General features: G+C 52.9%; 1 protein-coding gene across 7 annotated transcripts in view; it reads left to right on the top strand.

Moving 5' to 3' along the window:
* TNS1 (tensin 1) overlaps window positions 1-26,589 on the top strand; it is a 218,472-nt gene extending 191,883 nt beyond the window's left edge. For all 7 annotated transcript variants that reach the window (XM_079782334.1, XM_079782331.1, XM_079782332.1 and 4 more), the window contains 11 exons: window positions 6,037-6,235; window positions 8,904-10,045; window positions 12,838-12,924; window positions 13,695-13,826; window positions 14,188-14,280; window positions 15,135-15,212; window positions 16,984-17,055; window positions 17,276-17,444; window positions 18,186-18,254; window positions 18,695-18,727; window positions 21,913-26,589. In XM_079782334.1, the coding sequence (XP_079638460.1) occupies window positions 6,037-6,235; window positions 8,904-10,045; window positions 12,838-12,924; window positions 13,695-13,826; window positions 14,188-14,280; window positions 15,135-15,212; window positions 16,984-17,055; window positions 17,276-17,444; window positions 18,186-18,254; window positions 18,695-18,727; window positions 21,913-22,057 (2,219 nt within the window). In that variant the 3' untranslated portion in view covers window positions 22,058-26,589. The remainder of the gene's footprint in view (window positions 1-6,036; window positions 6,236-8,903; window positions 10,046-12,837; window positions 12,925-13,694; window positions 13,827-14,187; window positions 14,281-15,134; window positions 15,213-16,983; window positions 17,056-17,275; window positions 17,445-18,185; window positions 18,255-18,694; window positions 18,728-21,912) is intronic.
* Window positions 26,590-27,447: the final 858 nt, after the last annotated feature.

The following is a 27,447-nucleotide window of genomic DNA, read 5'->3' as shown; positions in this document are numbered from 1 at the left end:
AACCATGCCAGGCTGCCTGGAGGTTGCAGAACTAGGCACCCCAGCAACCGATCCCAGAGCGGGATGAGCTGCAGCTTGCTCCTGGCTGCTGGTTCCCAACAGGCAGGGAAGCTGGGACAGGAGTGTAGAGTAAGCTTGGACCCGGAGCTAGCATCCGTGTCTTTCAGATGCCCACCCACGCTCTCCTCGTGGTTGCTGACTCCAACAGACTGGTGGGCTCTCAAACCCTCTCCCGTGGGAAGGTATAGGGGGACTGTCCCACAGGCTGACAGGCCCTGGCTCTTTTCCACTTTGGGATGACACTTCAGAGGAGTCAGTATCAATAGTACCGAGCTGAGACCTGCCCATTGTCCACACGCATGACTCTTACCTGCAAGGCCTCCAGTCCTCCCCTCGACCCTTCTATCTGGCCTTAAGCCACAGAGTTAGGAGGGGAAGGTTCTTCGGGATCAGCCCTGCCACACCCATCACTTCACAGCTGTGGAGCTGAGGTCCTGCTTGTGGGGGAGGGTGGGGGCATCTGCCCCAGGCCACAGTTAGAAGGCAGTGGGGCTGAGAGTGGAAATATCTCCTGTCTCCTAGTCACGTGGCCATTTCAAAGCCCTCCTCCTGCATCCAGGCACGGCGCCCTGGGATTGCAGCGTAGGGGTCGGAATTGCTGCCATGGCCTGAGGAGTGGGGTGGGTCAGGGGCAGGGAGGTAGGTTGTGGGCAGCCTGTTTCATTTTTCCTGACTCATGTATTGCCTCCCAGTCAGACGAAAGCACATTCTTTGCTGACTCTCTGAAGCTCTGCTTTCTCTGCTGACACTTTGATGGGGGAAAAAAAATGCCTGTGAGAAAAGTGGTCAGAGGCAGAGTTACTCAGCCAGGGGAAAGAAAGACTTCAGGGGACTCTGCTCTGTTCAAGGCACCATGCTAAATGCTTTCTATTAATTTATCCTGTCATTCATTGATTCAGTTAGTCAATACATATTTTGTGTGCTTACTATGGGACAGGCCCTGTGCCAGGCTCCGGGGATATAATGGTTCCTAATCTCATGGAGCATATGCATGAACAGGAGCCAGAATTAAATGATCACTCAGAACAGTGGTCGGCAAACTCATTAGTCAACAGAGCCAAATATCAACGGTACAACGATTTAAATTTCTTTTGAGAGCCAAATTTTTTAAACTTAAACTATATAGGTAGGTACATTGTTATTAACTTAATTAGGGTACTCCTAAGCTGGCCTTTGCTAAAAACTCAAGGGGCCAAAGAGCCGCATGTGGCTCGCGAGCCGCAGTTTGCCGACCACTGGCTCAGAATGACATATGGAGATCAGTGCTCTGAAGGGAAGGGATGACGTTTTATGGGACCTTATGGCAAAGACCCTGATCTTGGCTGAAGAAGTGAGATGTGAGAGTGAGTGACATTAACTTGGTGGAACTGGGATGGAAGGAGAGCATTCCATGTAGAGGCAAAGGGCATGTACAAAGGCCCTGGGGTGGGAGTCACAGCATGCTTTTTTTTTTTTTTTTTGTAGGAACTACAAAGTCAGTGAGGCTGAACAAGGGGGAGCTGGAGGCTGGAATTAGGGGATACTAGGGGGACTGTGGTACAGAGTGGGGTTCAACAGGCAGGGACAAGACCATGTGGGGTCACTTCACATCTTGTTTGATAATCACAGAAACACTGAGAGGAAGGTGCTAGGAACCCCATTTTACAGATAAGATGACATTTGGGGATGTTAAATGACTTGTCTAGGCCCACACATCAGTCAGAAACAGCTGAGATCCTACATTGGATCAGCATGTGGATGATGCCCCTTCCCATGTGGTTGCCATGGGCACAACCTCTGAGCATAAATAGTGACTTTACTGGGCATGGGGACTGGGTACTCTTTCATGAAGAAAGGAGAGGAAGAAAGCCTTTAGCAATAAAGACGTGAGGCCAACATCAAGAATATCTACTCAGTGACACAGGGAGGAAAGGGAAAGGGGGCGTTCAGGTTAGGTTCTGCTCCTCCAGAGGATTAGATGGCACCGATTTTGCATAAAGGAAGACACGTGGGTCTAGAAATGTCCCCTCCTGGGATTCTTCCTGCTCTGAGATCCTTGGTGCTGGGTGTACTGTGGCACCTGGGATTTTAGGGCAGTGCTGTGTGATGCAGACTTATTGAGCACCTACTATGTGCCAGGTCCTGTCCGAGGCACTGAGAATATAAAGACGAGTGAGATTTCAGCATCAGGTGGAATGCTGAGTGGGGCAGGGCTAGGGTGTAATAGGAACTCAGAGGAGTGGCATGTGGCCCAATCGAAAAGGTCTGAAATTCTGACTTTTGAGCTTGTGGATTGGGACTCGGTGGTCTCTTTACTTCCTCCCTCTCCCCCCCGCCCCCAAGTCTTCATTTACTTGGAGTGGACAGGCGCCCTCCTGTCCAGGCAAAGAGACTCTCCTGGGAGGCAGAGAATGCACTTTAGGGTGTGGGTAAAGAGGTGACAGTCCCCTAGCCTGGTGGAGCCAAGTCTCTCTTGGGTCTCCAGCTGCTCTCAGCCGCCAACAGCCACTTGGAATGGGTTTGGGCTCCTGGAATGTTCTACATGAAGCACCCTCCCTGGCCCCACCTCTTCCCCCCCCCCCCCCCCCCCCCGCCCCATGCCCAACCCTGTTGCCTCTGGGTGCAGCTGCCCCAGGATTGGAGGAGAGGAGGGAAGCAGCAGGAGAGAGGGTGGAGGGAGGGAGGCGCAGGCCCAGTTGAGGCTCAGGCCCGGCAGGGGCACAGGCCGGCAATGGTGGTGGTGCCGAGTGTAAACAGCTAATTGGAGTCACCAAGAAAGAATTAGAAGGAACTCTTATCACTTGATCCTGGCTGGGCAGGTGCGTATTCTCATTCCCATTTTGCAGATGAGGAAACTGAGTCCCAGAAAGGTTCAGCAGCCTCTCCCAGGTTACCCATCCAGCAAGTGAAAAACTGGGAGCCCATGCAGTAGTCGTGACTGAGTGGTTAAGGCAATGGACTAGAAAAATGGGAGCCCACAAGTTGTACATGGTACTGAGGTGGGGTGGGGCAGGAATAGACAGAAAAAGGAGGAATTTTCATTATAGAAGTCTGAGTCTGAAAACTTGGGAAAACTGAGTTTTTGGCCTAAAAGGTTAGTTTTGAACAGTTCTTGAGAAGGACTCAGAAAATCAAATAACTTCCTCAAGTCCCTCTTGCTCTGGGTTCATGAGGAGCAGAGATTGATCAAAGGGACTTCACTCAGGTCTACATGGACCCAGGGGGCATTGTTGGTGGGAGAAGAGCACACGCTTCAGAGGTCATGTGGGTTTTAGCTGGAGCTTTGCGGTCAACAAGACTCCCAGGGAATGAGAAAAATGAATGTGTGCCTCTTAGATCTTAGTTATGACGCACCTTTGCCTGGGTAGGGCTGGAGGGTAGAGATCATGCATCTGCTAGTTAGTGGGACAGACACGTATCTAGGGCCTACTAGGTGTCAGGCACTGCACAAGGGGGCGGATGGGCCCTCCGGCCGTCTCTGGGTGGGAGAGAAGGTGTGCTGAGTGCTGTGGGGACCCTGGTGAGGCTGGGAGCCTGGAAGGGTTCAGGAGGAATTTTCAGAAGGAGTGACCTCAGACAGTGAGGAATGGCGGGGAGGGTGTGAGGCCCCCTTCCGCCAAGCTGGGTTACCCCAGGACACAGAGCCAGCCTCCCAAGGCTAAAGATACACTGAAATTATCAGCTCCCCGATTAGGCTCTGGGCCAGACCACCTGGTTCCCACTTGCCTCTGTATGATTTGGGCAAGATACTTACATTCCCCAAATCCTACTGTCTTCATATATCGATTGCTATTATTATTAATAATAATATTAATATTATTTTGTTAATCCTCTCTGGAGGATATTCAATAATTTTTAGGGAGGAGGGGGAGAGAGAGAAACATCAATGTAAGAGAGACACATTGATTGGTTGCCTCGCGCATGTGCCCCAGTGGGGCTCAAACCTGCAACCCAGGTACGTGCCTTTGACCCGAAATCGAACCCATGACCCTTCAGTGTGTAGGCCAATGCTCTAATCTCCGAGAAACACCAGCCAGGGCTATTTTTATCATTATTAATAGCCCTGTGGAGTTGGCTCTTCTCTTGGTGATGGGCTGGAGTTCTGGGTAGCAGCCAGTTCTGGGTGCCCCCGTGAGACTGTGGCCCCTCTCTAGGCCACTCTGAGCCACCATTGAGAATCAGGAGGCCGTGGTGCTAGTATCCACAACCACTGATTGGCTGTGTTCTGGGGCAAATCGCTCCACCTCTCTGGGCTGAGGAGATGGGTTAGATCAGAGGTAAGCAAACTTGGTCAAATCTGGTCCACCATCTATTTTTGTAAAGACAGTTTTATTACAACTCAGACATGCTCATTGATTTATGTACTGTTGCCACAACTGTTCTCACTCTGAAATAGTGAATTGCATAGTTGTGTCAGAGGCTGTCCGACCACCAAGCCTAACATATATACTACCAGGTCCTTTACAAGAAAATGCGCCTGCCCTGGGTCAGAGGACCTCTGTGGCATCTCCTGGTTCCAGTAGGGCCTTGGGCACAGATGGCACAGCACCAATGCCTTTGGAATGGATGTGGCCTGGGGCTTCTGTGAAGTGGGTGGGTGGCCTGGGCTGGTTGAGCGGGGTCTTGAGGCTGCCTCGCTGACCTCTGCCCACATGGACTCCAGCTTTGAGTGCCGAGGTGGCTGGGGCTACATCACCCTGCACTCCGTACCTGGAATAGATTGCTCCGAGCTGTCCCTTTGCAGGCATCCTGCCCCACCCCCACCCACTGCCCCTGCTATTGGTTGGAGGGAACTCTGTGAAAACTAGGACCCGCTGGCAGCCTCTGGCTGGAGTTGCACACAGAACTCCCAGACCCTGGGCCTGGATGCAATGTCAGATCTTGAGGTCACTTCAGAAGCCACGCCCAGGAGCCCCTAACTCCATGGTGATTAGGCTCCTTCCAAAGTAGTGTTTTCTTTGGGCAAAGGGAGGGGCTGTTCTGACTCAGTGACCAGCACAGTCCTGGCCACAACGGCGCCGGGGCCTGGCCGTGCACAAGTTCTTCGGTTCCTCAGGCTAGTTTCAGCAGATACCAGCATTGTGGGCAGAGTGTGGGTCTGTGCTCAGTCACGTCCCTCCTGAGGGAGATGGGACCCTGTGCCAGGTTTGGAGGTGGAGGATGTCATCCATCCTCATCATGTCCCTGGAGAAGCCCAGGGCGTCCTGCTGCTTCTCCCTGCTTCATATCGAGTTAGTTTGGGGCTGGCCTCAGAGCGGGGAGTTGGATGAACCCTGGCTAGGCCTCCCGACATTTCACTCTCCAGGCCTCAGAGTCCTCATCTGTGAGATGACCTTTCTGGCCCCTGGCCCCCCACCCCCTTCCTCTTAGGATATTCTGAACACCATGCGGGGACGATGGTGTCAGCCTCGGGAGGAATGCTAAGTGTGTCAGGCAGGGGGCTGGGTGTGCTTGGCATGAAGGGGCTGGGCGTGACTCACCGGCGCAGGCCTGCTGCTAGGACAACAAGCCCGTCTTGGGATCTTGGGTGTGGGGTGAAGCCTGTGTAAGACCTGGTGCTGTCCAGATAGGGGCAAGGCCGGCTGGAGTTCTAGGTCCACAGAGAGTACCTAGAGTACCTGGAGTACTAGAAGTGCCTGGGGGGCTGGGGCAGAGTCATGAAAGAAAAGAAGCAGCTAAGAGGGATGCCAGCAGGGGATGGACATCCTGGTTCTGGGAGGGAAGATTTTGAGGTGGCCACATTTGGAGGCAGAGCTGGGGTCCCTTTCCTGGGAGCTCTGAGCGAGGCCATGGAAAGGTTCTGTGGGCCTCCCACAGTTTCTCCAAGATGCGGAAGAGGGGTGGGCATGGGTGGGCAGGAGCCCCAGAAGTGCCCTTTGTGTGCTTGGCTGTCCCCAAGGCTGGACTCTGGAAAGGTGGGCGCCCTGGCAGCTTGGATGGGGTCCACATGGCACCCTATGGATCTGTGCTCAGTCTCTGTCTCCTTGCTGCTTCCAGAGCCCCGGAGCTACGTCGAGTCGGTGGTGCGGACGGCAGTGGCTGGGCCCCGATCTCAGGACCCTGAGCCCAAGAGCTTTAGCGCCCCAGCTGCCCCGGCCTATGGCCACGACACACCCCTGAGGAACGGGACCCTGGGCAGCTCCTTTGTCTCCCCTAGCCCCCTCTCCACCAGCAGCCCCATCCTCAGCGCTGACAGGTAAGTGGGGAGGAGGAGCATGTGGGGGGTGAGAATCCAGGCCTGGGTCAGCATGGGGGAGGCCTCTCGGATCTGCTCAGGGTGTGGACCGGCAGAAATAACATCCAGATGCTGTCCCTAGGAAGCTAGCTCCTCAGGGCACCTTGAGAGAGCATCCCCCGAGTGCCACATCCGTGGGCAGCTATAATCCCCAGGCCGAGTTCAATCCCACCCCTCAGAACTGTGGTGAACCAGGCGGGGTCCCTCCCCCAAGGTTAAAATCCAGCAGCATCCATCACTAGGTAGAGCATGCTTCCTAGGGCCAGGCACTTGGCTAAATGTGTCCTGTGGTTATTTTATTTAATCCTCACAGCAATCCTATGAGGTAAGTACTATTATCACTCCCACTTTCCAGAAGAGGAAACTGAGGCACAGAGCGGGGAAGTAGCTTGCTCACAGTCCTGCAGCTCAATAGTAGCAGAAATAGGATTCAGACCCAAGGCCTCTGGTTGGGAGCCCACGTCTCTGCCTCCCGGCCAGACCTGGGGTACGGTGCCCGTCAGTCAGATGTGCCCAAAGCAGGCGCATAAGTAAAGTTCTCAGAGCCCAGAGCAATGGGCCGTGACTTCTGACTAGGGGTGCAGGGAGGATTTCTGGGGCTGGATGAGCATGGTGTTAAAAGGTGAGGTGGGAGGGAGAGGGCTTTTCTAGAAGGACGGCATAGCCAGAATTCTTAGAATTCTGAAACCTCGTTCCCAGCATGCACCACCCTCAGTCCACCTTGCCCGTCCAGTCTCCTGCTGGGGCAGGAGGCTCCATTTCTCTGGAGGTCTGCCTCTGGGCAGAGGTATGGTCTTCTTTGAAAGGAAGGGGGGTCTTCCTCACCTCAGCCACCGTTGCTGGTGTTCAGAGAGCCCTGACATTAGGAAGTTTCCACTCACGTGCCTCCAGCTGTGATCTTGGCTCTTTTCGGGGCTCAGGAAGCTAGCGTTTTCCCTCTGGGATTGATCTTCCAGAACTCCTGCCCCACTTAGCCTGACACATCCTCCCTGCCTCGGAATACAGGTTATTCCTTCCAGGAAGTGGCCTTTCTTCCAATCTGGCCCCTTCTGCGATGGGAGGTAGACTTTGTCCTGGTCTGACCCCTGACTTCACCCTGCCCTTGGCTCTGGCCTGGTCCCCCCACCTCACATCACCCAGGAGACCTGAGCTTATCGGACCGGTCCTCACTGGGAGAATCCTCCCAGTCGCCAGCTCCAGGCTTTGGCCCATCATCTTTGTAAGGCGCTCCCCCTCCCCCTGGGCCTCCTGGTGCAGAGCCCGCCTGCCACCACCCTGCAGCTGCTTCATGCGAGGTCCCTGCCAACCTTTGTCTCTCCTGCCATGTCATCGAGGGATGGAAGTTTGTATCTGGAAAGAATCAGGGTCATCTCACCCAACCCCCTTATTTTTTTCATATGGGAAAACTTCAACAGCAGAATCCAAGTTTCCCAACTCACAGGCCATTGCGTTATATTTCCCTCTGGTCTTGGACTTCACTTCAGAGGAGAACCTTTGATTGTGGCCGTTCCCCCAGGCACACACTCCTCTGAACAGAATTTTATCAGTCTTAGAATTGGGTTCAACCTCTGAGCTCTTCTAATCTAACCTTCCAATGGAAGATATTCCCTCCCAACAGTCAGGTCAAGAGGTTAGTTAGCCTTTGCTTAAGTGCTCCTAGTGATGCGAGTCTCATTACTATGCAAGGCAGCTCGCTCCGTTACTGGCCAGGTCCAATGGCTGGAGAGCAGACCTTATAATGAGCTGAAATCTCCCTCGATGAGACTTCCTTATCTTTGGTTTTTGGAGCTACCCAGGAGTGAAAGCACAATTCTGACACCCACAACATTTACAGGTAATGATGGCACACCTGGGGAGACTGAATCAGGGTGGGAACGGGATCCCAGCGGTTTGGCCCCCTCTCCAGTGTTCAGTTTCTGTGATAGGGAGTTGACAAGAAGTCACCTTCAGTTTTTTAGTTTAATTTCATTGAATTTATTGGGGTGACATTGGTTAACAAAATCATATAGGTTTTAGGTGTACAATTCTATAAATCATCATCTGTATATTGTATTGTGTCCTTCCTTCACTATGCATTCCTTTACCCTCTTCTACCTCCTCCCATCCCCCTTTCCCTCTGGTAATCCCCAAACTGTTGTGTCTATGAGTTTTTCCCCCTTGGCTTAATCCCTTCACCTTTTTCACCCAGCCCCCCTCCACCCCTCCCCTCTGACAGCTGTCAGTCTGTTCTCTGTCTAGAAGTCTGTTTCTATGTTGTTTGTTAGTTTATTTTGTTCATTAGACTCAATCACCTTCAGTTTCAATGGAAGAGCGCTTCTCGCTTTGACTTTGGTTCAGGAGCCAGAGTAGTACAGTGGAGAAAACATGTGCTCTGGAATCAGACACAGCTGACTCGAAACCCTGGTCTTTTATGAGCCGTGTGATCATGAGCCAATTGCTTAACCTATCTGAGCCTCAGTTTCTTCTGATGGTGCCATAGGATGATGTAAAAGCCTTGACATTCCCATGCGTGCAAGTGGAACTCTTGCTGCTGTTGCTAGTGGTGGGAGGGAGGTCTGAGTGCTCACTGAAAACCTGTTCTTCATTAAGTACATTTGCTGACATCTCAATCTGCCCTTTCTCTCTCTAGCACTTCGGTGGGGAGTTTCCCATCGGCGGAGAGCAGTGACCAGGGCCCCCGGACACCTACCCAGCCTCTGCTGGATTCTGGCTTCCGCTCCGGCAGCCTGGGCCAGCCCAGCCCTTCTGCTCAGAGAAGCTACCAGAGTTCTTCTCCTCTTCCGACCGTGGGCAGCAGCTACAGCAGCCCCGACTACTCACTTCAGCAGTTCAGCTCCCCAGAAAGCCAGGCCCGGCCTCAGTTCAATGCGTCTGGTGTCCACGCTGTCCCTGGGAGCCCTCAAGCACGCCACAGGACAGTGGGCACCAACACTCCCTCCAGTCCCGGCTTTGGCCGCCGAGCTGTCAACCCCAGCATGGCTGCCCCCAGCAGCCCCAGTTTGAGCCACCGCCAGGTGATGGGCCCACCAGCAACTGGTTTCCATGGTAATGCAGTCCCCAGCCCCCAGAGCAGTGCAGTGACCACTCCAGGAAGCCCCAGCCTGGGCCGGCACCCTGGGGCCCACCAGGCCTCAGGCCTCCATGGCAGTGTGGCTGTCACTCCAGGGAGCCCCAGCCGTGGCCAACAGCCGGGGGCCCACCAGGCCTCAGGCCTCCCTGGCAATGTGGCCACCACTCCAGGGAGCCCCAGCCTGGGTCGGCATCCTGGAGCCCACCAGGGCAACTTGGCCTCCAATCTCCATGGCAACACAATATCCAGCCCCGGAAGCCCCAGCCTGGGCCGTCATCTCGGAGCATCTGGATCCATGGTTCCTGGCAGCCCCAGCTTAGATCGGCACGTGGCCTATGGTGGCTACTCCACCCCTGAGGACCGGAGACCCACGCTGTCCCGGCAGAGCAGTGCCTCTGGCTACCAGGCTCCTTCCACGCCCTCCTTCCCTGTGTCTCCTGCCTACTACCCGGGCCTGAGCAGCCCCGCCACCTCCCCTTCACCAGATTCGGCAGCCTTCCGGCAAGGGAGTCCAACACCGGCCTTGCCAGAGAAGTGGAGGATGTCCATGGGAGACCGAGTGGGCAGCCTCCCCAACTATGCCACCATCAATGGGAAGGTGTCGTCCTCGCCTGTCGCCAGTGGCATGTCCAGTCCCAGTGGGGGCAGCACTGTCTCCTTCTCACACACTCTGCCTGACTTCTCCAAGTACTCCATGCCAGGTGGGCCTCTCCTTCACCTCTGCGTCTCCTGCTGACAGGTCAAGTCCACCAGTTAGGGTATCTGAACTGCTGTCTGTGCTGGCATCCTCTTGGCAGATAACCGTGGGTGGATCACTGGCTGTGGGCCTTAGTTGCCTTATCTGTTTAATGGGATTTGGAGGTGTCCTCAAAGGAATTAATTGTGCTATGGTTGTGGTGACTGTGGGGGCAGGGATGAAGCTGCCGATGATGAGGAGGAGGATGGTGAAAATAATAATAATGTTAGTATTATTGTTACGATTACCAGAGCCACTCCCACTTGTTGAGCACATGTTGTGCGCCAGGCTCTGAGCTAAGCAGTCTCTCATTCATCCTCACAGCCACACATGAGGAAACGGGCTTGGAGGGCTCAGTCTTTGTCCAGGGTCAGACAGTTGAGAAATGGCAGGGCCAGGCTGCCAATCCAGTCCCATACTACCCAAACTAGTGCTGCTAAAACATGGGAGTTGTTGGATCATGCTTCCCTATCTTGAGGGTTATGGAGATTTAGTATAACCTTGACACTCTGCCTTCCAAACCTGGACCGCCAAACCTTTTGCCAGCCCCTTGTTCCCATCTTTGGGTCCCCACTAGGCACACGTAACTAATAATAGATCTGGCAGCCAGATGTGATACGGGCCAAGGGCAGGGCATTTCACTGGAGTCTAGTTTCTGCCAACCCGGCTTCACTGAAGCCTGTGCAGGTTTGCACACTGAATTCTTCACTCGTCACCAGAACTCGGCCTTTTGGCTTCTGCTGAGAGGGCTCATTATCCAGACACAAAGGTCAAGGCCTCAGCTGATATGCAGCTTCTCATCCAGACCTGGAACCTGTGTGTGCAGAGGACCCCGGGGCCCTGAGGCATTCGAGGAAGATCGGGAATGTCTTGGGCAGCCTGGAATGGGCCCCAGCTGCCTGGATTCTCAACGTGTCACTACTAGGTCCTGCCCTGAGCCTGCCAAGCCAGGACTCTAAAGCGCCCCTGCACGCCCCTGCTTCCTGCTGCCCACAAGAGACATCTGGTTCCCAGCTCCTCTCCTTAGAGGATGCAAAACTTCTAGTAGTTGGGACATTTCCTGTTTCCCACCATCTTCCCTGCTTAAAATAGCCACTGGAGTCAACACAGGAAGGCACATGGGGCTGCAGCCGCCTCTGACAGCTCATTAGACAGGCCCAGCACCAGCGGCTGGGGCTTCAGAGCAGAGAAAGGCAGCTTGCAACAGTTGCACGGCCCAGCTGGCTAGCCCAGAGGCCTCCCCCAGTGCACAGCTCAGGAGAGGGAGCTGATCTAGCCCCTCACTGTCCTCCAGAGACAGGTCCCAGGAGCCTACCAGAGTTTGACAGGTTGAAATTGACTAAGCACTGGACACTCAACCCACCCCTGTCCCTGGTCTGGATGCCCTGAGCTTTACTGCATCAGCAACACAGGCTCCCTCTGTTCTGCCTCTCTCTCAAGAAGGGAGAGGAAACATGTACAATTGGAATAATCCTTTCCCCTCTTCACCCATTCCCCTTTTGGTTTCCTTTTGTTCCCAAAGATAAGGGAAGAGGTTGGAGAGCGAGGGGCACACATCCTAATACCTAGCAGGAAGCTATGGTGTAACAGGCACTGAACCGGTTGCTGGGTCTTCTCACCCGGGAAGGTCTAACAGGAGCCATTCTATTACCCATGGAAAGGCTCACACATGGGCTTGGGAAACTCACTCACCTTCTCTGAACCTCACTTTCCTCATTTTAGAGTTAGGAGGTTGGACTATAGATGCTCTCAGAGGTCCTTCTAGAACCTATTGTTCTGTGAAATAATCCCAAGTCTGCAGAGGGTCTGGGGTGGGAGCATCTGCCAGAGAAGTGGGGTATGTGACACATGAGATGACTTTCAAATTCTAGGCCAAACCTTCCCCTGTTTGTTCTAGAGCAGGAGCGACTCCTTTGCCCTCTATGATAAAGAACTCAGGCTTTCCGCATGGGAACGAGGAGGGGACTGGGGAGAAGTGGAACGAAATGGTCTTTCTGCCCAGTCCTCAAGGTTGTTATGATAAAGTTGGGACATCGAGCCTCTGGAGAAAGGGGCTAGAACTGGGTGTCTTAGACTGTGGGAAAGAACCTGCAAGAAGGGTCTAGTCTGAATCTTATAGAGAAAGGAGATGGGGTGGAGTGGGGCTTCATTGGCCCAGGGAGAATGCTGTGCCAGCCCTTCAGCAGGAGAGCAGCTCTGTGGCACACGGTGGTTGGTGGTGGACAGAGAGGATGCCAAAGCTGCTCAGGGCCCTTGAGCAATACTCTGCTGATGTTTGAGGTGACTGACTTTCTTAGGGCAGCATAACAAAGTGCCACAGACTTTATGCTGAAGACACAGAATTTATTCTTTCACAGTAGTGGAGGCTAAAGTCCAAAATCAAGGTGTTGGCTGGGTTGGCTCCTTCTGGAGGCTCTGAGGGAGGAGCGTCTGCTCCAGGCCTTTTTCCCGGCTTCTCATTGCTGGCAGTGCTTTGTGTCCCTCGGCTATAGACGCATCTCTCCAATCTGCCCCCACATTCACATGGTGCTCTCCCCTTGTGTCTCCGTCTCTTTTCTTCCTCTTATGAGGACACCAGTCATATTGGATTGGGGACCATTCTAATCCTGTATGACCTCATTTTAATTTGATTACATATGCAAAGACCTTATTTCCAAATAAGGTCACATTCACAGGTATTGGAGTTAGGACCCCCACACATCTTTTGGGTTGGGAGGGCACAAATTAACCCATATCACTTTTTTTTTTCTCCTTTAGACAACAGCCCAGAGACCCGGGCTAAAGTAAAATTTGTCCAGGACACTTCCAAGTATTGGTACAAACCCGAGATCTCCAGAGAGCAGGGTGAGTGCTGGGAGGCTCTGGGGTCCATCCAAGGTCATAGCTGGCTGCTGCCTCCCCTGAGCAAGAAATTTAAGTAGACTCCTTCCTCTTTGCAGTAGGTGGTGGTCTTAGAGAGGGGGCTGGGATCAAGGTCAGACAGGAAGAGCAGTCGCTCTGGTGAAGTGTGGGGGAGCAGAGCAGTGATTGTAAGCACTTCTTTGAAGGATCCTTAAAATGAGCAAAGTCTTGGTTTCTGCGCAAAGTAAAAGGCCGGCCAAGATAGTAGGAAATGTTAGCTCTCCATCTGCATGATATGGGAGATTTTTGTATATTTTACAGAAAAATAAAGTTGGGGCTATAGGGGTGGAGATGAAGCCTACCTCAGGCCCCTAGAGAAAGTCTGTGTGGACATAGGACAGGGTGTTGGTGACACGGCCCCCGGGTCAAATCCGGACTGCTGTCTGTTTGGTAACTATAGTGTTATTGAACACAATCACATCCATTCATTTATATCCTGTTTGTGGCTGCTTTTGTGTGGCAGTGGCTGAGTTGAGCAGTTACAGTAGAGACTGCATGGCCTGCAAAGCCTGAAATATTTACATCTGGCTATTTACAGAAAAAGTTTGCCAATTCCAGTATAGAAAGATCCTTAAGAGTGTTTGAATTCTCACTTTAAAGAGTCTCCTCTCACTTAAGAAAGAATGAGGTTCCAGAGGCCTGATGAGACTTAAGGAAAGCCAGTGCCATCAATTTCTTATTTCCTCTTCTCTCCCCATCCCCTCCCGACCCAGCCATCGCTCTCCTGAAGGACCAGGAGCCCGGGGCCTTCATCATCCGTGATAGCCACTCCTTCCGAGGAGCCTATGGGCTGGCCATGAAGGTGTCTTCTCCCCCTCCGACCATCATGCAGCAGAATAAGAAAGGTAACACTGTCTTCTCTAACTGGGCCTCAGGACTAGGTGATCCATATGGTCTCTTCAAAGCCAGAGGGAGCTGGGGGCTGGGCAAGTTTCTAGTTCTCATGGAAGCTGGTCCCTGCTAAACCCTCTTTAGCAGAGCAAGTCTTGGGCTTGGTGATGGTTGGGGTCAGAGAACAGGGAAGCCAGATTATTGGGTCTCTGTGATTGCGTTTCCTTGAGAGGGAGGAAAGGAGAGGCAGTCCCTCCATTCCAGGGTTCTCCCGTCAAAGCCCTGCACACTGGATAAGTCAGAAATCAGTGGTGGGAGGTGGTGGGAGGGCACCATGAGAAGTGACTGGTACTCATTTCTTCCTTTTCATCCCAGGGGACATGACCCATGAGCTGGTGAGACATTTCCTGATAGAGACCGGCCCCAGAGGAGTCAAGCTCAAGGGCTGCCCCAACGAGCCAAACTTCGGTGAGATTTCCCCCACTTCTGTCTCCCCAGTTGGCCTGCAGAGAGCCTCAGGCTTGTCCCGGGCCTCCCTCCCCCCACCTCGGTTCTGCCCACCCCTCTTGTCCTAGACATAGCAAAGAAATGGACAGTGGTTTCCCTTCCTCTGTCCTCCAGTCCCTTCACTCTGCCAGATTCCTCTTGATAGATGTCCTACCCCACTGAGACTTGTTATCATTATAATTTGAATAATAGCTATAACAACAGTTTCCTTTATTGACCACCTACTATGTGAAAGTCACTGTATAGGTCCCTTCTATTACTTCTGGTCTCGTGACAATTCTGCATGGTAGGTGCCATTGTCCCATCTATAATAATAAAAGCGTAATATGCTAATTAGACCGGGTGTCCTTCAGGATGAAGCCGGGGCTGCGAGGGCCATGGCTGTGAGGGCCAAGCCCCTTGCACGAATTTTGTGCACCTGGCCTCTAGTTTTACATATGAGGACATGGAGGTTCATGGAAGTTAGGCTTATGCAAGAACACAGCTAATAAGTGACTGAGCTGGGATTTGATCCCACGATTCTCTGAGTCCTCTGCTGCACTGTCCTGAGAGGGGCCCTGGCAAATGGAGGGGCTTGGGAGAGATGTTGGGAGTAACTTTCTCTAAAGGAAAGCTGTTAAGTAACCTATGACTGCTAGGGCGAGCCGTTGGAATATTCTCCCTTGGGTCTTGCTAAGAGGGAGTGGATTTTCAGTTTCGTTGGTGGGATGCGGGAGGGTAATGAAGAAGCTGATCATGGTGGAGTGGTGGGCTCCCTCAGTGCTCCAGCCCACTTCCAGGAAAGCTGCTATGACATGCTGTTTCCCTCCCCACAGGATCTCTCTCTGCCCTGGTCTACCAGCACTCCATTATCCCGCTGGCCCTGCCCTGTAAGCTGGTCATTCCAAACCGAGGTAGGAACCTGACACTCCTCCGTCTCCCAGCCCACCCTTGAACTGGCCTCCTTCATTTCTCAGCCCTGCCAGCACTCCAGAGCTTGGGCCAGGCTTGGAGGACATGGGTCATTTTGCCATCTGGGGAAACTTGAAACCACCTCTTTTTTTTCTACTTAAAAAAAAAAAAAAAGGAAACATTTATTAAAAAGCTTAACTCCAGGAATGTACATAATTGACTTGCCAGATTGTTCTAGAAAATTCTCTGGAGGCTTAAAGAAATTCAAATGAATTATCAGAATAAGCTTCATCCCAGGAGACAGTCGTGGGAGGACCTTGTCCAGAGGGCGAGCTACTCGTTGGTGGGCAGGGCAGAGGAGAGCGGGAGGGGAGGCAGATTTAGGTCATGGGGCGCCCTGGGGTGGGAGGTTGGCCTGAATGGACAGAGACAGCACTCTGGAGGGACCTCTTAGAGGAGAGGTGGCTGGCTCTGGATGGCGTGGGAAGGAAAGGGGACGGTCAGATGTCCCTGGAGTTTCTAGTCTGTGTGGCTGACAGGATGTCCCCTGACTGAGGCAACACTGAGCTGATAGGGAAGAGCGAGCCCACTTTTGATTGTGGGATGTTTGATTGGAACCCGAGAGCCTCAGGACATAGAGGATGAGAATCCGAGTGAGACCCGGGGCCAGCAAAGGAGGTTTCAGCTTCTCTCAGAGGGGTGTCCCACCCTTGGAGGATGGCAGGTGGACCCCAAGCTCTTCAAAGCGAAGCTTCTATTGTAGCACAGGCTTCTATCCCCAGCCCCCAAGTACACAGTGCCCACGGGAAGGGAATATGCTTGGCCCTGAATTTGAGGTCTGGAAACTGGGAGCCGAGGTGCCTTCTCCCTCTGTTCAATAATAATATATTCAGAAGTGCCCTTGGGACTCTCTCCTCTCTCTTGGAGCTCCTGAGGTTTTTGCCTACACAGAAAACCTCCAATATTGTTTGATAGTCTCTATGTATCCAATTCGATTCATTGAATTATTAATGATAATTGACCAACATTATTAGCTTAAAAGTTCAACTGCAACTTAAATAGCATTATTAACCATGACAGTTAGACAGTAATTAAATGATATTTCTACAGAATTTACCAAAGTAATTCAGCAATGATCAAACTGATATTTACATTGTATAAACTAGTAGTTCTCCAAGCCTGATCCCCAGGCCAGCAGCATCAGCACCCCCGGGACCTTGTTTAAAATGCAACTATTCTCAAGTCCCACCTAATCAGGTTCTCTGGTTTTAACAAGTCTGCACAGCAAAGTCTGAAAAACACTGGTGTAAATGGTACTTGATGCTTTTTAATATTGAAATTATAATTGTGCTATTTAAGTGTTTAATGAATGAGGGCATTTATTGATCTACACAGACATCAGTACAAAAGAACAGCACCACTAACTGCCACTTGAAGGCATGCTTTATGCCAAGCACTGGGCTAACACTGTACATGGAGCATTTAAAAAACCCACTGAAACACTTCTATCACCAACATTTCCACTTTATAGATACTTAGCAGGTCCTGGGCTGAGGGTCTCAGCCCAGCTCTGTTGGAATCTAGAGCTCTCAACCAGAGAGCAAGTATTGACCATTCCAACTGGACACACACGTACCGGCTGCCAGGGTCTGATATGAAAAGCAGTATCCATTGCACAAAGCATTTGCAGAGCTCGCCGTAGGCCCATCCAGACTGGGGATCCTTTCCAGGTCTAGAGTTTTAATTACTGACTGAATGAAATCTTTGTCTCAGATCCCACAGATGACTCGAAAGATAGCTCGGGCCCTGCCAACTCAACCACCGACCTGCTAAAGCAAGGGGCAGGTGAGTGGCCAGACCCTGCCCAGGCCTTTCCTCCTTTCTATCCTGTCCCCTCCTGCAGGTGCAGGCTGGACATCACTCCCAGACCCAAATGTCTCTGGGTGGGCACACCACATTTCTGGGCTCAGGTGCCTTGGCTTGAGATTGGCCTGAAGAGAGGACCTGGGGGTCGTCCCCACCCACTCCAACCCCCATGACGTCTCCTTGGGTGGGTTTCTTCCAGCCTGCAATGTGCTCTTCGTCAACTCTGTGGACATGGAGTCGCTCACTGGGCCCCAGGCCATCTCCAAAGCCATTTCTGAGACACTGGCTGCTGATCCCACGCCAGCTGCCACCATCGTTCACTTCAAAGTGTCTGCCCAAGGAATCACACTGACTGACAACCAGAGAAAGTAAGGATCTTCAGCCCACTTCTGTGTTAGGCCCTCCTCCTGTGACCCATCTATCCTTCCATTTACCCACCCACTTACCAATTGACTCATTCCTTGTACCCATCTATCTCCCATCCATCCTCTTGTCTATCCGGCCACTTGTCCATCCATCCATTTATCCATCCATTTATCCATCCACCCACCAATCCATCCATCCATCCATCCATCCATCCATCCATCCATCCATCCTCTTGCTCACCCACTCACCAGTTGATCCATCCATCTCTGCATCCATTCATCCCCCATCTATACTCCTCCATTTATTCCTTCACTCATTTATGCCTCCATCTATCTTCCTATCCATCTACCCATTTTCCATCTTTCTACAAATATGCCTGCATTGGGTATACAGCTGCAAATGCAACTGACAAAAGAACCTGCTTTCTAGAACAGAGCCCTTCCTCTCAGGCTCTCTCTAACATGTTCCCCCACCCCTATCCTTCCTCCTCCAAGGTACCCTCATTTCTCATCCCCCAATGCCAGGTTCTTTCTCCTTTTCCTAACCTGTAGCATTTGAGAGATGTTTCTCTGACACATCTATCTGTCTCCGTGCATTGCTTATGTCCCCAGTGTGAGCAGCCCAGGTTATCTTGGTCAAAAGGGAAAGGCTGTGTTGACCTACAGCAGCCACAGATGATGGGAAGGTGGCCTGATCTGTCACTTCAACACTCACTCTTTGTCTATCTGATGTCTGTACCACAGGCTCTTCTTCAGACGACACTACCCTCTCAACACTGTCACCTTCTGTGACCTGGATCCACAGGAGAGAAAGTGAGTCTTATGTAGACACCTTCCCTCCCAGCCAGCTCTAGAACACTGAAGTCTCTGTGTGTGTGCATGTGTGTACAGGTGAACGTATGTGTGCGTGTGTGCATTTTTGGTTCGGCTCGAAGACCTGCCTGTGTCTGTGAGAGTGAAAGTAACTGTGCTGGGCATCTTTCTGAGTTTTTTCCACAACAAATTTAGAGACCCTTCCAGGGACTCAAATGCCCACTTTCGCCACCCCCCTCTGTCTTGTCCCTGACCTTGAATCTGCTTCTCTCCACACTGGGGAGGGACCTTGGGAGACAAGCCACAGTTCTCTTTGTCTGAATGCCCCCCAACCCATAGTGGGGCTCCTCTGCCTTCCCCCAGAAGGTCTGGGCATGCACGGGGTTGAGCTCCGAGGAGAAGGTGTAGTGAATTACGCTGTACCCTCTTTCTCTCCACAGGTGGATGAAGACGGAGGGAGGTGCCCCTGCTAAGTAAGTGTGACTTCTCCCCCATCCCAGATGGCTGGTGTCTTTGGGGGTGGGGAGAGCAGGGGCAGGTTGAGACTCCAGGACTAGTTGGAGGCAGCTAGGGTCACTCAGCTTTGGACCAGGCAGCCAGGTCTTTTGCCTTCTGCCTCCAATCTTGTCACCTTCCCTCTCCCAGGACTAGGCCAGTAGGGATCTGAGGAATTGGACAGGAAGCCGAGAGTTTAACGAGGTGGTGACAGTGGGGCAGGGTTGTTGAAATGATCTTTTCTGCCCCAATCCTGGCCTCCTTGATTTCCAGTCTACTCTTTGGGTGGACTTCTATATGGCTGGACTAGACTTCATCAGAACATGGGAGCCCAGAAGGTCTGAATTCTGGGATGACCCTGGGACTTTTTGGTTGATGCCTCCATCCATTCAGCATTTCCTAAGTGCCTCAGAGGAACAGCCCTGACCAGAAGGCTGACTCTAACCCCAAGAGGTCCGCCATTGGCACAGTGGATAGGATACATGTATAAACATTAACATGCTGTAGTGGTTTTCAAACTGTGTTCCACGGAACCCTACGATCCTCAGTTTGTAACTGAGCTCTTAAGAGGGGAGGAAAACCCTTGTTACAATTTGCAGGTATGTATCAGTATGAGTCAGGGTTTTCTCTATATCACAAAACCCAGGCAAAGTGTGGGAATAACCTGGCTACTGAAGCTGACACAGATTACCATTATGGTCTGTAATTCCACACTTTACTCTGCTGGGCTCATGCAAATACGGGCTCACGTTTCTACTGGTTGAGTTTATAATGGTGAAAGGTGTGCTGTTGAATTGATACATTTATAGCCATAAACACTCACTGCTGTCACCTTTCTATATTTGGACTTCATATAAGATTGTTTTAGAAAAAGAAAAGTTTTACTGTTAAAACATTAAAACCACTGCTGTACGCAACATGCCACCAGGGTGCAGCTCATCGTGTATATGGATGTCACAGAGGAGAGTGCATGGGACAGATTCTAGGCAGGGGGAGTCAGGGTGGTTTGGGGGAAGAACTTACATTTTAAAAAATGGGTCTTAAAAGACAGGCACAATTTGAATAGGTAGTAATGGGTGTGGGGGTGGGACAGAGATCATTTTGAGGGGACAGGGAGGCATGGCCACCAGAGTGCAAGCTTCCTGAGGGCAGGGTTATGTCTGTCGCATGGGAAGGGCTGATGAATATTTGTCTAATGAAGAAATGAGAGGACGGATGAGGCAGGGAGGAGGAGAGTGAGGAGGAGTCGCAGTGAGGCCACCTCGGCCAAGAAGCAATGGAACTGACCTGCAGTTAGCATGATCAGCAGTGGGGCTGTGTGGGATGAAGGGAGACCTCAGTGTACCCCAGGTCACAGGAAGAGTTAGCAGCCCAGGGGAAGGAGGACCCAGGTGTCTGCCTCAGCCTTCTCCTGGGCTCACAGGGCTCATTCAGGTCTCTGTGTCCCTGCCACCAACCAGGAGGCCAGAGATTCGTATTTGAGGAAGCTCCTGCTCACTGACCACTGGGCTCTGTGTGGGGAGAGGGGTCAGGGACAGGAGTGGGCTGGTCCCAGGCCTGTAACTAATTCTCTTCATTCAGGAACTGGTTTTGCGCTGAGCTTCCTGCTGACCTGGCCTTGCTGGGCGGGGCACCGGCCCAGGGAGCCGGCTGGGGATGGGACTAGGGTGAGGCACACGGATGCCTGAGGCCCCAAAGTAAAGAGGGTCTAGCTCTCAGGTCCTTGTAAGTGCTCCTCCATGCCCCTGGGGTTGAGGTTTCTTGCCTGGATCCACTTCCCTAAGCAGAGAAAGGATTTGGCTATTGTTGAGCTGGCCCTGGGAGCCTTGGAGCTGACGTAAACATCAAGGGAGGGAGGCAGGTGTTGTTTAGGCTATGAGGTTGGCAGACTCTCCACCATGGCAGAACCTGGCCGCCAGGGTTGGTGTGCCTTCAAGCCCACAGCTCAGAGCCTGTCCCCCCTGGTGCCCTGAGCGTCCTCCACTGCACCAACGAGCCCAGCAAGCCTGGAAAGGGGATTCAGGGGTTGGTCACGGCCCCAGGCTTTTCCACTACCAGGCGTCCTCAAACTACGGCCCGCGGGCCACATGCGGGTGTTTTTGCCGTTTTGTTTTTTTACCTCAAAATAAGGTATGTGCAGTGTGCATAGGAATTTGTTCATAGTTTTTTTAAAACTATAGTCCGGCCCTCCAACGGTCTGAGGGACAGTGAAGTGGCCCCCTGTTTAAAAAGTTTGAGGACCCCTGACTTAGACCATTGCCCCAGACCTCTGGCTCAGTGATTCCCAGGCCCTGAAGCAGCTGTAGGAAGCCCAGGGTGTGTACACACATGCGTGTGCACGGCTGCAAACCGGACCCAACTTTTCTAATTTTGGCTGTTGTGGTCCAGTCCCAGGGAGAGGGGTTTCCATCGGAATCCCCAGCTGTCCCGATTGCCCCATCTCACTCTAATTAGCAACGCGCTGGCTAGGAGGGGACCTGAGCTCACATTCTGTTCTCTGCTCTCATATTTTTAACTCTGATTTGCAGAGAGAATGCCAGCTCACTCCAGTCTTGGTGCAGGGAGTGGGGGTTGGGGGAACAGGTGTGGGGTCTCCCTCCCCCTCCTCCCATTCTCCGCAGCCCAAGGGAAATGCGTGGGTGGTGGGGGGAAGGTCCTGACCCTTGTCCTTTTGTTTCCCCGACCTTCTCCAGGTGTCTGAGGAGGTCCAGCCCTTTGACGGGCAGGCGGCATTTTATTCATTTGCGTTTGTGTGGTGTGTAAGAACAGTTGGGTGGGGGTGGGGCTGAGATGGATTGAGAGAAGCTCAGCTAGGAATGTCCCCATTTTATTTTTGGTTTCGTATCCACCTCTCTGTCCAGTCTTGTCACTTGCCTGCAGCTCCTCCTCCCTACTCCTCCTCCACCCCACTGCAAAAGAGGAATTTCTGTGCCTCCCCTGAAACCAGTGCCACTGTCATTTCTTGTCACTTGACTGTCTTGTCAGTGGAAGAGAGAGAGGATTCTCTTTTGGTCTCTCCCACCCCAATCCCTGTGCTTAGGAGATGTGGACAGATGCGGGGAGAGGTCATCCTGAAGATAAGCTTGCTCACTTGGGCACCTCTCCAAGGCCTGGCCCCTCCTGCCCTCCCCACTCACCTGTCACCCCTCTTCTGCCCCTGCAGGCTCTTCGGCTTTGTGGCCCGGAAGCAGGGCAGCACCACGGACAACGCCTGCCACCTCTTCGCTGAGCTTGATCCCAACCAGCCTGCCTCCGCCATTGTCAACTTCGTCTCCAAGGTCATGCTGAGTGCAGGCCAGAAGAGATGAACTTACCCGATGCCCCGGGCCAGGGCAGTGGGGATGGGGCATGTGGGGAGGGGACCCGTGAATCCTGACCACCTCTGAATCCAGAAGGAGGACTTTGGGCCAATTTTGGAGAAGGAGAGAAGAAAGTGTGACATGGGGAGAGGGAAGTGAATTGCGGAGGGGCAGGGGAGAGAGGGAGAGAAAGAAAGAAAAGGATGGAGGAGGATAACTCGGATTCCCTTGGGTAGATGGCTACTGCGCAACCCCCAAAGTCTCCAAAACGAAGCAGGTCCACCTAACTCCCTCTCACCCTCCCAGAGGACACAGCTCCTCACAGAAGGCAGAGCTGGCCTCCTTGGGGACCCATATTTTTTGGGGAATGGAAAAGTGTCTCCATAGCCCAACTGCTTTGCAAGAAATCAAGTCAAGAGAATCATTTTCTGGCCCCCTCTAGGGTACCTTGTCAAACCAAAAGGAGCCAGCATGGGACATCACGTGGCAGAACTTTTGCTTTGAAAGTATCTCAGACCCGAGGTACATAAGGTCTCTCTGCTCTGCCTCTGATGTATAGTTTGCGTGGGAATGTATGTGGGGTTGTGTATATATCTGCTCCCACATCCTCACACTCAGATTTATATTCGACTCTCAGCTAGAATTATAAACAGGTGTACTTGTCCATGTTCCATATTTGCACACATGTACATACTGTCCAGAGGTCAGAGTTGGAGTGACCCAGCATCAGGGAGGGGACGCCAGACTTCTTCCCCAGGAGCACCCAGGAATGTGGGTGACAGGCTCTGGCTTGGTCCCTGCACCTGCGCTCTACTGGCCCCACGTGCTGCCAGCCCCTTCTCCTTGGCAAAGACCCCAGCAGGAGTGGGACTACCACCCTGCCTCGGCCAGGAGGCGGGACCATTGGTTGGAAGAGATGGAGACGTGCATTTCCATAGCCTTGGGGAAGAGACCCATCAGCCACAGTGGCTTTGACCTCCAGGCATCTTCCCCAAGTTGTATGGCAAGGTGGGCAGGCCACTTCCCTCAGCTCTCAGCCCTCAGCCCATTCTTGGCTGCCAAGACCACACCAGCCTTATCTCAGACAGGCTTATCTGCATGATGTCTTTTTGGGTGCTGGGGATCGAGCCTTCCTGATCTGCCCAGCTCTGTTCTGTCCTGCAGGGTCCCCCTGTTGGGCTCATCCTGGGGAACCTGCTTCCAAGAGCCCTGCTCAGCAAAGCCCAGGGGACACCTGGGGTCCTGTCCTCCCCTCTGCCGGGGTTTGGGGCCTGACTTCTGCTGGGCTGTCCAGGTGACTCAGCAGAGCTCTGGGCTGCTGCCTGTATACCACATGGCCTATGTACACAATACCAAAGCCTTGCTGTTCCCACTTCTGCCTTGGTTTCCCCAGCAGAGACAAGCTGCCTCTGAGCAGAGGGCAGAAGGCGTGCCTTTAGGCCAAAGGGCCTGGAGTCCACCTGGGCTATTGGGAAACCCCCCGACCTCCACCCAAGTACTCTCAGCTCGAATAGAAAAGTCACCAGGACTCCATTCTTGAGGGGCTTCTTAAGCCTCTGGGGGTCCCCTAGAGAGAGGCATTGTACTGATATATAAATATATATAATATATATGTGAGACATACTGACAGAATCTGTAAGCTAATAAAATATAAGAAAAGGTTAAAAAAAGAATAGGTAAATTGACAAGAAGTATTTATTGTTTTCCCATATTGCTTTATTGCCTCCCTGGGCAAAAACCAATTCCCATCCCTCTTTCTATATATAAGGGAAGCCTGAAATGTAGGGGCCTTTATCCTTGGAGCAATCAGGGGTCTCCTTGCCCTGGCCTTGGCCTTCCCTAGACTTTGTCTGGGGCTTAGCAGGGAGGGGTGCATGTGTTCCATCTCCTTTGGCCCCCTATTTTCTGGCAAGCCACCTAGGCCTTGGCCATCAGGTCCCAAGAGAAGCCCCCTCACCAGGGTTGGAGCAGGTGTGTGAGCCAGCGGGGGACATGGGTGACTGTGATGGGCATGGGGAGTGTGTGTGTCTTTTGTATTTTTTCTCCTCCAAGAAGCTGTATCTGTGTGGACATACTGTTTCAGGGAGTTAGAAAGGAGAGTGTCTAACGAAGACGGGGAGCAGTCCCCCGCTTCCCAAAGATTGAAACCTTGTGCTTGGTGACTAAAGTTCTTCCAAAGTGCTCTTCCTTCTGAGGCATTCAAGCCAGATCCTGGGATCCCCTCTCCCCCTTCCCCACCTTCCCGTCTCTCTTCCATAGGAGAAATCCCACCCCTTCCTTTGTCAATATCTAACCTCCCACTGGACAGCCCGGGACTCTCTTCCTGGTCTGGACGTCCTCTCCACACTGAGGCCAGCGGAGGGTTAGACCATCGGGCAGACCCGGGCCCAGGGTCAGCCTTCTCACATGCTTGCCCACCGCCCACCGCATCCCACCTCCCAGGCATGGCCAGCCCACCTCCCAGACCTGAGCTGAGGGTGACCTCGCAAGCAGGACCTAGGGGCGCTGGGGAGCTGATTCACTCCCTCTCTGGGTCACTCTGGAGGGAGCTGGTTTCCTAGAGTTCGGCTTTTCCTGAGAAATGGGGAAGGCACCTCAGTCTCCACAGAGGTTCCCCCTTTGGGTCAGACACTGGCTGGGAAGACACTGTAGTCCTCCCATCTCACAGGCTGGGCCCGTGCACCCATGCGCACAAGTGCACACACACACACACACACACACACACACACACACACATACACACACACACACACACCGCAGCACTGCAGTATATTCTTGCCAAAGATGTCCTTTAAAAGAAAGCACTTTTAATAATTATTATTATCGTGTAAATGTTTATCCTTTTCTCTCCCCCTCCCTCAACATATTTGCTGTTGTTTAGTGTTGAACCTGTTCGTCAGCCAGGAGAGTGCTGTCTGATCTTGAAAGTAGGCTGGGGAGTGGGGTGGGGCGGGTCCAGGAGAGGCATGGTCAGCCTGTGACTCAGCCACACAGCCCCAGGCGGGCTCAGCCTGGCCCCAGGCCCCGCCTGCTTCTGGCTGTCGTCCAGCCAGGCCTCCAAGGCAGGGAGGCAGGCCCAGTGCTGCCACGTGGCTCTTCCCAGGTGGAAGGAGAGGGGAGGACCGGGCATGGGGACAATGGAGAGCAGACCCCAGAGGGGAAATAGGGAGGAAGTGAGCTGTTTGATCAGCCTCCAAGGTGACTGGCATCCCCTCCCCTGAGGTCATGTGTTCTGGCTCCCTTGTCTAGCTAGTGTTTGAGGGACAGACATGTCTTGTCCTGGGTTTGGGAAAGGCCTTGACCTGGTCATCATGGCAGCCTTTCCTGCAGTCGCTCCAAGCTCGTGGACAGCCAGGACCCCTCCTGCTCTGGGCTTTGGGGTGTCCCTGGGCGTGTCAGAAGCTGGCTGTGCCACCATAAGAGGAGGCAGCTGGCTGGATGAGCGTGACCCTTCCATGAAGGGGCTCCAGGAGGGAGATGAGTGGGGCGTTCTCCTCCTTCCTCGGATGGGCATGAGCAGAGATGGGCAGACTCCTCACAGGTGGGACAACACCTATGCCCTGACGTGCACCGCCACCCTGCCCCGGGGTCTCCTCCCTTTGTTCCCAGCTTCAGGACCTGGGGAGATCAAAGGGGGCCAATGCCTGAGTCCAAGGGCAGCCTCTGCCCCTGCGTCTCCCCACACTTGGGGTTCTTGGAGAGGTCAGAGGCCGGGCCCTGGAGCCACTCTTCACCCAGGGCCAGGCCTCGGAATCTCGAGACCAGAGTCCCCTGGCAGTGGTAACACAGGACGTGTGTGCGCGTGCGTGCAAGTGCGGGTGTATGTGTGTGCATATTTCGCTCATCTCTCTAGGGATCGGCAGGGTTGGGTTGGAGGAGGTGGGCAATAGGAGGATCTCAAGGTCAATATCGGGTGCGGAAGGAATTGGGAGGCGAGGCCTGTAGGGCCTCGACGGGTGGAATCTCAGTGTTGGTAATGGGGTGGGCTCTGTGGTCCTCAGATGTCCCAAATGTGGGAGGACCTGTGCTTATTTCCCACGCCTGGCTCTTCCCAGCAGTGAGGCAGTTGTAGAGGGATGTCCCAAGTTGGTTTTCTAATCAGTGTTAAGCAGTTGAGACTCTCCTGTGTCCGTGTTGGGTTTGTGTGTGTGTGTGCGCGCGCGCGCGTGCGGAGCACATCTGTGTCTGCATGCGTCTCCCTGTTTCTCCCCTCCCTCTGACGTGTCATTCAAAACAAATGTAAGGAGTCCCTCACCACCCCACCCCATCCTCCCCTGCCTCCCAGGCCTTCCCTCTGCAGGAAAACCAGAATAACCCGCCCTCCTCCCGTGCCCTGACTGTGTATTTATATAGATGGAAATATACTTTCTATTTTGTATCATCGTGCCTATAGCCTCGGCCGCCTTGTATAAACCCTGATTATGCTACTTACCCTGGACATGAATGTGTTGTACACTGAGGCTGCCCGCTCCTGTCGGCGGCTTTGTTTCTTTGCGATCCATTGTATGGCTTTATAAATGATAAAGTGAAAGAAAACCTGGGCTGTTGTCTAGCTGTGTTGTTTGGAAAGGGGTCTGCCAGGTGTCTGGTGGGCAAAACAAGGCCTCCCCCACGCTCTGGCTGTGGCTCCCGGGCTGCCTCCGCCGGACCACTCACCTGGCCCTCCCAGCGGCTTCCCACCTCCAGGTCTTGGTTCTGATGACTGTGAGTTTTGCATCTGGACTCTTTCTGCTGGAAGAGAAACTCAACTCAAATTGGCTTAAGGAAATAAAAAAGGAATGTATGGGCCCCTGTGACCAAGAAGCAAGCACAGCTGGACCCAGGGGCTCAAATGGGGAAACAGGAATGCGTCTCCATCCCGCGGCTCTGACTCGGCTCAGTTCATAGGCAAGTTCCATCCCGGTGGTCCTGGGTGAATTCTTTGCAATTCAGCAAGTTTGGAGTGGTACCTAGCGAGGCATGCCTAGCGCAGTGCAGGGTGCCCTGGGAGATCGCAAATGCTCACGTGGCAGCTCCAGCTCCCCAACGAGCTGACAGCGCAGCTGGGAGGTGGCTCGGGGCTGATTCGAGCACACGGTGCTGAGACCCCTGTGCGGCCAGCACAGTGAGCACCAGGGCAGCTTCTCTCACTCACTGTTTGGTCTCAGGACTCCTTTACACTAAACAATTAATTGAGAACACCAAAGAGCTCTTATCCGTATGGGTTCTCCCTTTCCATACTTACCATGCTCTAAATGAAAACTGGGAACATTTAAAAAATGTTTTCCAATTCCCTTCCATGGCAATATTCAACTCACTACATGTTAACATAAATAGAAATTTTATGAAAAATGATATCTAAAAAAAGCTTGGGGTAAAGAGTAACACTGCTTTTCGTTTTCCAAAGCTCTCTCATGCCT

Source organism: Cnephaeus nilssonii (genome assembly GCF_951640355.1).
Source record: "Cnephaeus nilssonii genome assembly, chromosome: 10".
In the NCBI taxonomy this organism is placed as follows: Eukaryota; Metazoa; Chordata; class Mammalia; order Chiroptera; family Vespertilionidae; genus Cnephaeus; species Cnephaeus nilssonii.
The sequence above is the reverse complement of the archived record's forward strand: the minus strand, read 5'-3'. Positions and strand labels throughout refer to the sequence as shown.